This window comes from Cricetulus griseus, chromosome 7, assembly GCF_003668045.3.
Source record: "Cricetulus griseus strain 17A/GY chromosome 7, alternate assembly CriGri-PICRH-1.0, whole genome shotgun sequence".
In the NCBI taxonomy this organism is placed as follows: domain Eukaryota; kingdom Metazoa; phylum Chordata; class Mammalia; order Rodentia; family Cricetidae; genus Cricetulus; species Cricetulus griseus.
The window spans coordinates 91,375,686-91,387,901 of NC_048600.1; the positions used below are offsets into that span (position 1 = coordinate 91,375,686).

Consider the following 12,216-nt stretch of genomic DNA (forward strand, 5'->3'; position numbering starts at 1 on the left):
TTCGGTTGAGGGGCATCTAGGCTGCTTCCAGTTTCTGGCTATTACAAATAGTGCTGCTATGATCATTTCTTCCTTTTTGCCAGGGCTAGAACCATAGACCGGCCCAGTCCCAAACCCCCTTTAATACTGCTGGACTGCTGACAGGGCCCAAAGTCTGATGAATCTTTCCTTCCACTTCTTCCTACCAAGTGAAGCTTGAGAGACTGGAATCAGAACCATAATCTGAACCGTTGTATAAAAACTAGCTAGCTTGGTGTGGCCTCAGAAAACATCCAGACTGTGAGCAAGAGGGACAGGGCAGCTTAGGAGCACCCGACACAGGCAAGAGCCCTGCCTATAGGCGCTTTAAAGTAGCTGCTGAAACATATACAAGTAACATTATACAGACTGAACAGGTCGTACTTACGAATTTAGAAGTGTGTGTGTGTGTGTGTGTGCGCGTGTGTAGTCATATATGTGACAACAATTTTTAAAGATGTCATGAATTTGAAAAAGAGCAAGAAGGGATATATATAAGGGGAGGTGGAGGGAGGAAAAGGAAGGGAGAAATGATGTAATTATATTATAATCTCAAAAAAAAAGTTGGGTGGTGGTGGTGCATACCTTTAATCTCAGCACTTGGGAGGCAAATCTTTGAATTCAAGGCCAGCCTGGTCTACAGGACAGCTAGGGCTACACAAAGAAATCCTATCTAGAAAAAGCCAAAAGAATAAAAATAAAAATAAAGACTGGGCATAGTGGCACACACTTTTAATCCCAGCACTTGGGAAGTAGAGGCAGGTGGATCTCTATGAGTTTGAGGCCAGCCAGGTCTACAAATAGAATTCCAGGACAGCCAATACTGTTACACAGAGAATTCCTGTTTCAAAGAACCAAAACAAACAAATAAATTTTAAAGAAGTGGTGGCTGGCCAGGATATATTTAAATTTGCCCCTTCCCTATTACCCCTAAAGCCTTCAAAGATGAAGGTATCTTCCCAGGAGGCAGGCAACAGAGAATTATGGGCTAAAAGACAAAATCCCTGAAAGAAAGACCAGCATCCACTAGCACCTTCTGCTTCTACAGTCTTCAACGGGTAGATGTGGACCAGACATTCCTCTGGGTCTCTGGCTCTATGCAGCCCAAGTCTGGGGTGTGTGTGGGAGGTGGGGGGGGGGAGTGGGAGGGGTTCCCGTTCATTCACAGTGCAATACCTAGATTGACCACAAGAGGTCGCTTCTAAAGGCTTCTGCATCCCACCTGCTCTCTTTCCTGGAGTCCCCTTGAATACCCTGAGATGGAGCTCTCCAAGGTGGCACCAAGTCCTGCCCCCACTAGGCTGGCCTCATCCTTCAGGCTCCAAAAGAAAGGTTTGTGGAGTGATTTGTTCCTCTGGCACCTGTCAACAGAGCCTACTCTCATTAGCCCACTACCTGCTCCTGTTTCAAGCTGTGTTGATCAAAGCAAAGCCTCGCTCACTGGGCATGTCCCAGCCGCTCACTCTGCCCAGTAATACCTTCAGGCTGACACAGCAGCACAGCTGTACTCTGGGCGGTAGGAAGGAAGCCAATGAGAGAGGGCATATGAGGTTCCGACTTCTGAGGTCATGTGGCATGAAGGAGGCATAAAGCCTGGCCTCTTCGTTCAAGGAACCTATCTCGGCCTGCTCCTCTGAGAGTCACATCTCACTCCTATAGCTACCAATCTATTGTTAGCCGTAGCCACGACAGAAGGCAGAAAGCAGCCAATCTGCATGATATTCCCCACGTCCCCATGACCTTATTCTTTCTGAACACCAACACAGGGCACCAGAGAAATACACACCTAAAACTTCACACAGTTATTCATATCCTTTTTGACTCATAGACCTGACTTTCCTAAAAGGATGAGCAACAGTTCCTCACAGACAGTAACATGGTATTGTGGACAAACTCTGACCTATATGAATCCTTTTTAGGTTTGCTATAAGCTCACTATGAAACCTAAGCAAATCACTGTTCTACTCTGTGTATCTGGAAATCAAGAGTTTAAATCAGGTAGTCACTATGTCCTTTCCAGTTTTACGACTCTGAGAATGATGTGTGCAGTAACTTAAAAAATGAGTTTAGGTGTCAGGCGCTGGTGGTGCATGCCTTTGATCTAAGCACGCAGGAGGCAGAAGCAGGTTGAGCTCTGTGAGTTTGAGGACAGCCTGGTCTACGGAGCAAATTCTAGAACAGCTGTTACACAGAGAAACCCTGTCTCAAAAAAACAAAATGGAAAAAAAAAAGTGTAGGAACAGCCAGGCATAGTAGCAATAGCAAGCACACGTTAATCCCATAAATGGGACCGGAGCCAGAGCAGTCGGATTTCTGTGAGTTCATGGCCACCTTGGTCTATATGGTGAGGTCAAAGATAGCTAGGGCTGCAGAGTAAGACTGTCTTTGAAAGAAAGAGAGGGAAGGAAGGAAAGGGAGAAAAAAAAAGAAAGGTAGGACACAGTTGCATTGTCACCAATATTAATTAACGCCTAGAGAGGTTCATTCATTCAGATGCTTCTCAATTGCTTCACCTGCAGCTAGGCGGAAGTTATCTGTCCATATCGGAAAGCGATAAGAGGATAACAGCGCACACCCAAAGAGAAGCATGTCTCTCTGCCCAAAATTTGAGATGAGAAGCTCAAACTACAAATCCCAGCACCCTTCTCAGCAGCTCCCCCTCCTCCCCGCCCATTACATCCTACGGTACAGTGCGGCGTCTGCAAAAGAAACTACAACTCCCACAACTCATCAGACCCATCGCGATTCCTACTCCCAGGGTGCAATGCGTTCCCGTCCACCCTTGAACGCTGCGCGTTGCAAGTTGGGGGTTGAAGTCCGCTGTGGGCAGGTAGCTGGGCGTTGTCAGGATTACGGACTGTTTGGGCTTTCGACTTCCTCTTTTAAGAGCGGGTCTCAGGGACGGTGTTTAAGCGAGGGTAGTAAGAGACAGCTTGAACCATCCTTGGCTCCATCGCGACGCAAGGCAGCGACGTTCGTGCTAAAATTAAGTGTCGAGAGCGGGAGTCAAGTGGAAACAGTAGCCACCCAAACCACCGCCACCACCCCAAGCGTCGTTTTTTTGTCGCAATGGCTCTTTTTTTTTTTTTTTCCTTTACCAATATGGCGGCCTGCTCCAGCCACACCTGATGCTGGAGGCAAACAATCCACTACAACATCCCCATGAGCACTACTGCCGCCCACAGCACACCAACTCCACACAACAGCACATCTTGGTGACTGAGGACTCCAAGGGCATGGTAGCCCCAAATCCCGTTACCAAAATGGCGAAAGCAGAAGCTTCCTTGTGCAGGCCGCCAGGTGACAATACGCCTGCGCGTGAGGCGGGTGTGTTGTTGAGGGACCGGGAGGGTGGCAGCCCAACACGCCTGCGCGGGGACAGAGGCCAGGGGCTGCACACAAACACCAATGGGTGAAGCGCCCCCGAGTTGGTGCGGCTGCGCCATGACCCCTACGCGCTTTCCCAGGCGCCCGAGCGAGGCCTCAGGTCCCGCCCTGCTGTCTCAGTACGCTGGCGCAGGGCAGAAAGGCGGTGCTTCTGGGCTCCAGACGAATGCCAGCGCGGCTGCGCGCAGGGGGGTACCCCATCACCGCGGCTGCGCGGGAGCCAGGCCGCCGGCTGTCACTGCGGTTGCGCGCGGCGAGCGGCGATCCCGGGGCGCCTGCGCGGGTGGCTTTGCGGGCGCTCGCGGTAAGTTTGCGCCAAGTGCGCGGCAGCCGGGACGCAGACGGCGGTGGCGGCGAGAGGCGGAGCCCGGGGACCACCCCCCATCATCCTCCCCCGAGTCACCTCACGTACCACAACCTCACCTAACCTCTCACCCCCCCCTCCGGTCCCCCAACCCCGGGATGGCAGCGCCCTCCAGCCTTCCCGGCCGGACCAGCGGTCGCCAGAGCCAGCTTTAGCCTGTGGGCCTAGGCCCCGCCGAGGCCTGACCCCCCGAAGCCGGGATCCACTGTGCAGCCAGCCGCCGGGCCGGGGCTGAGGGGTTGCTCCCCTCTCACGGCCCTTGGGGAGGACGCTGCCGTCCCAGGGACTGGGGGCCGGGGGGTGGGGGGAGCCAGGGCGAGGAAGTCGGAACCTGTGTTGGGAAGAGAGAAGGGGGCCGGGGGTCAGGAGTGCCCCCTTCCCCCGCCTCCCCCCTCCCCCCGGGGCTGGGGGGGCCGGAGCAGAGAGCGCCCAGCCCGGGAGGTGGATGAATGTGGGAGAAAATGGAGACCAAGACGATCGTGTACGACTTGGACACGTCGGGGGGGCTGATGGAGGTAAGAGTGGCCCTCATCTCCTTCCCCCAGTACCGGGAGGGAACCTCCGCCCCACAAAGCCGGCCCTGAGCTCGAAGCGCCGGAGGGCCGGGGAAGGGGGGGTTCTTGCTCACCCAGTCTCTCCCTCCCATCTTTGCAATTTGGGGGACTGAGCTCAGTTTCCGAGGACGTTTGCAGCAGTTTCACCTACCCGCCGCCCTCTATTCGCTCTCCTGAGGCTTCAGCCCACTCCATTTCATTGCACCGGCAGGCCTCCCCACCCCCTTCTTGTCGGCCCCTTTGTGCTTCCCCCTGCACGTCCGGGTACCAAGCTTCGGGCCTCTCCGGAGCCGGGCTTTGGAGTCCCCCACTGTCCATACAAGGAAGTGGCGAGAAGGGAACCGCGCACCCTCTCCCCATCCCCCTACCCTGGTCCTCCCCATTTGGAAGGAGCTTTTCTCGTTGTTGTGCTGCAGGAACGCAGCTAGGGTGGGCTCCCCCTGGTTCCGAGGACCGAGAGGTTCTGGAAGCAGCCTGGATGGGAGGAAGAAGGACAAAAGGGGGAAGAGGGGTGGGTGACGGAGAATCCTCGCCTCGGGGACTACGGGCCGCCCGGGAGCTCCGAATGTGCACACACGCCGTTTGTATGTGTGTGCAGCAAATCCAAGCTCTGCTGGCTCCCCCCAAGACGGACGAGACAGAAAAGCGGAGTCGGAAGCCGGAGAAAGAGTCTCGGAGAAGCGGCAGGGCCACCAACCACGACAGCTGCGATAGCTGCAAGGAAGGTGGGGATCTCTTGTGCTGCGATCACTGCCCTGCCGCCTTCCACCTCCAGTGCTGGTAAGGGCTGGGGACCCCTTTGGAGCCCCTTGGCAGACCCTACTCGGCACATTCCTTCACCAGGCCTGCAGAAATAACGGGCGCTTGCAGCCGCTAGCTGACTTTGCAGCCGCTGGGGTGAGCGCTTCTGCGATCCCGGCATTTGCCAGGATCCGGCCGATTTTCTGGAAGGAGCAGCGGCGTGACCCCGGGATGGGGGGTTGGGAGGAGTGAGGTGAGCCCCATTTGAGATTGGAAGAAGATAGGGAGCTGGGACTGATCGGGCCGAGTGCGGCCGGCGGCGGCGGCGGGGGAGGAAGGGGAGGAGCTCTAGGTCTAGTGCCGCTTGGCGGCCGCGCGCTCCCGCCACCCTCAGGGCTCCTGCCTGGCTGAGCTCTCCTTGGGGTTGGTGCGCAGAGCCCTCGGCCACCCAGTTCGCCCGGGTCCAGACCCAGGCGAGCGGGTGCTTGCGCCCGTGCAGGAAATCATAGAGGGTGTCTCTCGAGTCCACTTCTCTGCCTCTCTGTTTACAATATGGCGACCTGCCTTTAAATTATATTTTTATTCTCAGCGCCATTTTGGCTGCATATATGATTTGCAAACGTCTCCGAGAGAACGGTGGGGCTAGTCCTTGAGCCCTTTTTGCAGCAGCTCCTTGAGGGCCGGGTCTGGGATCTCGCCGGCTTGATCCCTTTCTCTGCAGCTTGCCCCCTGTTGCCACTCTAGAGCTGCCTCCCTCCTCCCTCTTCCCTCCTCCCTCCCTGCTCTGCTGCCTCTTAGGAAATCGGGCCGGGTTAGACAATTAAAATTGCCCTTGGGCTCCGATTTCTCTTCTCTGCTCTGGATCAACGAGCCCTTCGCCACAAAATTCTTTGCTGCTGGGGCAGGATTGTATTTGGGAGCTTCGGAAAGGCAGTTTTAAGGAGCTGAGAGCTGGAGAGCTGTCCCTTCTCCCACCCCAACCGAATGGGGGCGGGGGATGGGTTGATCGCCGTGTGCTTGATCCTTCTCATCGCAGAGCAATCCGGCAAAAAAGATAGTTTACACTATCTTCTGCCAGGAGACCACCTTTCTGCCCCGCACAAAAATTCCGCATCTGCACTTCGAACCCCGATAGCCTCTTGTTCTCTTCAGCAACAGTTGACTTCGGCTAGTGTCTGGGAGGAGAGGGCGCCTGGGATCGCGTTGGGGCTGTTTTGTTTGTTCCCGCTTAGATTGTGAGGGAGGGGGTCCTGCTTTTTCTTTTGGTTTGGGTTTTGGTTTTTTCCTTTTGTGCTGCCCTATTTAGCTGGTGTTGCCTATTTTAATGCCCCTTATTTAAAAAAAAAAATGTTTAAGGTCTCCACAGTCCCATCTACATTCCATTTCTTGGCTTGTGAAATAACGTCTGCTGTATTTGTACTAATTGCAGGTTTTATTAAACAGATGACTGATACTGGGCAAATTAAGACTGTGGTCAGGAGTTATGTGGGTCAGTCCCATTACTAATTCCAAGACTTTTGCCTAGGAGGGCACCCCATCTTGGCTTGTAATGTTCCAGGGACAAAAATTATTATCCTGGAGGAAGATTTGCTGGTGGCCTTTAAATTTTTATTATGTAGTGAGTAATGCCAGCAGTAAGGGCCTGTGGTTGTTTTTTAGCCTTTACTTCCTCTAAAGTGTAATCCACCTGAAGAAAATATCTCTGGTTCAATTTGTCTTGCTATTCTTTTTTATTTGGGGTGTGGGTTAAGATGGCCTCACTCTGTAGCCCAGCTTGGCCTTGAACAGTCATCATCCCGCCTCTGCCTCCAAAGTGTACATCATCATGCCTGGCTCTCCCTTGCTGCTTTTTTTTTTAAACTTATCTATTTATATTTTATATGTATTGGTGTTTCACCTACATGCATGTTTGTGTGAGGGTGCCAGATCTCCTGGAAGTGAAGTTACAGACAGTTGTAAGCTGCCACGTGGGTGGTGGGAATTGAACCCAGATCCTCTGGAAGAGCAGCCAGTGCTTCTAACCTCTGAGCCAGCATCCCTTGCTGATCTTGAGCATTGGAGAGATTTGTACCTGAGTCTGTGTTGCTTTTGTTTTTTGTTGTACTTAATTTGATAGATCGCTAGGACTGAGTATTAAATTTCTTCTCTCTCTTCCTTTTCCTATGATTTTTGAGACAATCTTTCTATGTATCCCTGTTTGTTTTGGCTTGGTACTTGTTTTATAGCCCAGAATGACTTCCAACTGATGCTAGTCTTCCTGCCTCAGTCTTCTGAGTGCTGGGTGTGCATCACCATGTCCAGCTGCGTTAGGTCCAGGGTGAAGTGGGTGTTAGCTAAGATTGGTGATTCATGTTGGGTGAACATTTGATAAATTCCCTATTATCTTTTTTAAAATCTCATTTATTTAATAATGTTGGAATTATTTATTAGGAGTCTGAAGCACCTTAAAATTGTTTGCTTCACAGTTTGAGGTGAGGAACAGAGTTCAGCTGCCAGCAGCCACACAGCAAGATGGGGGGTCCTGCATATGCCATTAGCTCCAGCGTGGGGGGAGGGGCAGAGACAGGATTACTGGTGATTAACTGGCTTCTAGCTTTGTTGGGAGCCAAGTTGGTCCAGGCCATAGCTTAGCTGAGAAAGCACCCAGAATTCTCAAAGGAATAGGCAAAGAGTAACAGCAGGAGGCCCAGTGCCCTCTGACCTTCCCTGATGCAGGAGTATGTGCTTTCTCTCATACACATACAGACACACACATTATTTTTAGTTTTTTTAAGAAGTTACATTTATTGCCAGGATGTTGTGGCACATGCTTTTAATACCAGCATTTGGGAGGCAGAAGCAGTCGAATCTCTGTGAGCTCAAGGCTTGCCTGGTTTCAGGATAGGCAGGGCTGTTACCCAGAGAAACGCTATCTAAAAAACAAAAAAAAACCAACCTTTTTTTCTTTTTTTAATTTGCTTTTTATCTGTGGGGATGCTGTGGAGCACAGGTGAAAGTCAGGGGACAATTTTCAAGAGTCAGTTCTCTCTCCTATTGTTCCCAGGGATTGAACTCAGGATGTCAGGCTGCCATGTTTGGCTGCAAATACCTTTACCTCCTGAGACATCTTACTGGCTCCTAAAATAAGTAAACCTTTAAATAAAAAAACAAACAAAAAAAAAAAACCTGAGGCATGGAAAAAGCGTGCTTTTTGCCTAAGATTGGGCTTTTAAACTCTTAAAAGCTAAACTCTGAGTCTTTTAATAGATGAGTGTAAACTTGGCAAGTTTTAACTTCAGCTTCTGCTTTAGCTGGAGGGAGGGGAGGGGCTTTAGTTGTTGATTAGACTCAGCGTTGCTCCGACTATGCATTTCATTGACTACTTCCCCTCTTGCTTTCCGGGACCATGAATGAGAACTGGTAATCAGAGATTTGAAAATGGTTGTGAACGAGATAGAATTTGTTTCTTCACATCTTCAGTTCTGTTGAAAATGTCAGTACTGAATGAATGTACCATTGACTTATCTGAGTTATTCTCTAAAACACAAAACATTCTAAGTATTAGTGAAAGAGGATGAAGCCATCTTTTAAATAGAATTCCCTGGGTGGCTTTCATAAGTGAGGATTCCCCACTTTTCTGGGTTTTTTTTTGTTTTTTTTGTTTTTTTTTAAGCCACAGTCTCCAACAAAATTGAAGTACTGATTCAGCCAGACTTGTGAGATAGAGCAGTTAATGCCTGAGGTTTTGATTCCTGAGTGTGTTTTCAATAGTTTTCTGTTACTGCTTATTTGTATGGAGGTGATGTTAGGTATAGCTGTATTTTTCTTCTGTTTCTCCTTTGAACTGGCTGAGACTACATTGCTTAAATACGCATACTAATGGTAGTGTCCCTTACATACAGAGTGTGCAAGAATGAGGTTAGAGTTTTATAAATGCTTTGGGTCATGATTTCAGTGCTGCCATGCTTTCTTCATTGGAAGTTCTATGAGACAATTGGGTAAGAGTTTGCTTGCCTGTAATCCCAGCATTCTAAAAGATGAGCTAGAGTATTGAGAATTCCAAGCCTGCCTGGACTGTGTACAAAGACCCTGTCTGGAAAAAAGAAAAAGAAAAGCTCTGTGAGACAAGTCCTCTGCTGTCTGTGTTTCTAGTATGCTTTATAGTATTCAGTATATATTAAAGTGTCCCAGAATTGCTTCCTTTTGGGGATGGTATTGGGGGTTGAGCCTAGCTACAGCCTGGTAACTTCTTCCCGACACAGTTTCCCAAGTAGCCAAGATTATTAACCTGAAATACCAAGCCTAGACAGAATGATTCCTAGGCAAACCTTGTCTTGGGCTTGACACGCAGCACTAACTCACAGATTTTTTTTAGATAAATTACCTTACTGAGGAGAGGACTGGTCACAACTTGCTTTTCTCTCAGGGGTTAGTGCACTGTGGAGAGTCATCCCAGTTAGGTTCTCTCTGGGTTTTCTGTGCTGATCCTCTGGGTTAGGAAATGAATTGTCTGAGTGATAATAAGAGTTGCTACACCTTCCCCTAGTGATCCTGACCTTTGTCATAATAGATGTGTAGAAGTTGAGGCTTCTGAAAATCTGATCTACATAGATAAATCCCCAAAAATCTGTTCAAAAGTGGATAACTGGGCTATTGATATGGCTCAGCAGATAAGAGCACTGGCTGCTTCTCCAGAGAACCTGGGTTCAAGTCAGGCACCCACAGCGCGGCTCATAGCCGTCTGTAACTCTAGTCCCAGGGGATCTGATGCCCTCTTCTGGCCTTTGTGGGTACCTGGATCTCTAGATATACATGTAGACAAAACACCCATACACATAAAAATAATTTTTAAATCTTTTTTGGGTTTTTCAAGACAGGGTTTCTCTGTGTAGTCCGGGGCACTGGCTGTATTGGAACTCATTCTGTAGACCAGGCTGGCCTCAAACTCAGAGATCCACCTGCCTCTGCCTCCCCAGTGCTGGGATTAAAGGTGGGCACCACCACAACCTGGCTTAATTTTAATCGAAAGAAAGAAAGAAAGAAAGAAAGAAAGAAAGAAAGAAAGAAAGAAAGAAAGAAGGAAGGCAGGCTGACTGATAGTTGTAGCTGTTGATGCTCCACCTTTCTGTTTGAGTTGAGAAGGATTATTGTCATTGATAGAGTGACTACCACAGAGCAGCAGTAATGAGGCTACTGGAAAGTGGGTGGTTTCCACTCAAAATGGTTCATGGAATTTTGCTCCGAACAGACAGTGACCAAAATGGTCTGATTGAGAAGTGCATCCACTTCAGCAGATCTCAGCGTGGTCCCTTCCCGTCAGACAGATTTCTGTAGCATTTGCCTCCGCGTGTTATATTTGGAATTGTTGGCTGGCTTTCCTCTCTCTGGTGTTGGCAGTAAGATCCAAAATGAGGTTTTCGAAGAATAAGAGTGAAAAGGTCTCTGTGCGCAGGCAAAACTAAGCTCAGCTTGGAGTTTTGCATGTTTAATTTCCAGTGAGTCATAACAAAGGTTTCATACATACAATAGCATCTACAAGTTTTCTGCCTTGGAAAATCTTTCCCTCCAAACTTTTAAGAATTTTCTGATTATGTTGTCCTTGGTTCATTGGACTAATAGGTAACCATTGAATTAAAGTATGTCTTATTTTTATCTCATGAATTTGTTTTTGACATTGTAAGTACTTAGAAATCTGGTCCTAGCCGGACATTGGTGGCGCACACCTTTAATCCCAGCACTCGTGAGGCAGAGGCAGGCAGATCTCTGAGTTCTAGGCCAACCTAGTCTACAGAGGGAGTTCCAGGACAGCCTCCAAAATAATACAGAGAGACCGTGTCTCGAGAAACAGAAAGAAAGAAAAGAAAAGAAAAGAAAGAAAGAAAGAAAGAAAGAAAGAAAGAAAGAAAGAAAGAAAAAGAAATCTGGTCCTGAGAAACTGCAGGTGGCAGTGTCTTGGATTCCTTTCCCTCACTCTCTCCCATGAACTAATATCATCCCACAATAAAAAAACCTAAGTTGGTTTTGTGTTTATTTTATTTAATTATTTACTTTGCCTTTACTGTGATAAGTTGGGATCTAGATGTGTTTATAACCTATAACCGTCCACTTGAAAATGGAGAGTCCAACTTGAGCTCAGGTTCTTTTTTTTTTTTTTTAAGATTTTATTTATTTATTATGTAGACAACAATCTGCTTCCATGTATATTTGCACACCAGAAGAGGGCACCAGATCTCATAATGGATGGTTGTGAGCCACCATGTGGTTGCTGGGAATTGGACTCAGGACCTCTGGAAGAGCAGTCAGTGCTCTTAACCTCTGAGCCGTCTCTCTAGCCCCAAGCTCAGGTTCTTAATGCGTGCTTTCTGACTTACTGTGGGTTTGGCTGTTAGTCTTAGGAGATGAGTGCTTAGTACAAAGATAAAGAATACTCATTGTTTAAAAATACCAGAGAGATGGCTCAGATGGTCCAGAGGACCCAGGTTCAATTTCCAGCAACCACATGGCAGTTCACAACTGTCCGTGACTCTAGTTCCAAGAGACCTGACATCCATGGGAAAACACTAAGACACATAAAAAAACTAAACAAAAATTGAATAGGGCAGGAAGGGAGTTCACCAGTTAAAACATTTGTTGTGCTAGCAAGAGGACTGAAGTTTTGACCCCCCAAACCCACATAAATGCCAGCTTTGTGTGGAAGGCTGCCTGTAAAGTCCAGCCTAGGAAAGCCAGATGTGAGATCCCTTGTAAGCTGGCTAGCAAGACTAGTCTTATTGGTGAGTTCTAGATTTGATGGAAAACACTGCCTCAAAGAATAAGGTGGAAGAGGAATCAAGGAAGATTCCCAACATCAACTTCCAGTTTCCACATGCACACTCATCTGCAAACACGCAAAATTAGAATAAGGCATTGTCAGGAGAATCATCACTAGCTTAAGGTTAGCCTAGTTTTACATAGTAAGTTCTAGGCCAGCTAGGGATACATAGTGAGACCCTGTCCCACCCTCATAGCATCTCACAACAGTATGTAACTACCCGTTTCTGGCCTTTGGCATCAGGCATGCACATGGTATCCAAACACATTAAAAAAAGCCAACTTATTTTTTTTTGTGCCAGGCGGTGGTGGTACACACCACACCTTTAATCCCAGCACTTGGGAGGCAGAGGCAGGTGGATT

General features: G+C 48.6%; 1 protein-coding gene across 2 annotated transcripts in view; it reads left to right on the top strand.

Moving 5' to 3' along the window:
• The first annotated feature begins 3,760 nt into the window (after positions 1-3,760).
• Positions 3,761-12,216, top strand: part of Phf12 (PHD finger protein 12) — a 47,964-nt gene continuing 39,508 nt past the window's right edge. The window contains exons 1-2 of one of the 2 annotated variants that reach the window (XR_004770795.1): positions 3,761-4,284; positions 4,922-5,103. Coding sequence is in view for 1 of the 2 variants with exons in the window: in XM_027426616.2 (XP_027282417.1) it covers positions 4,219-4,284; positions 4,922-5,103 (248 nt within the window). In the remaining variant the exon portion in view is untranslated. The remainder of the gene's footprint in view (positions 4,285-4,921; positions 5,104-12,216) is intronic. The other variant, XM_027426616.2, reaches the window with a different exon arrangement.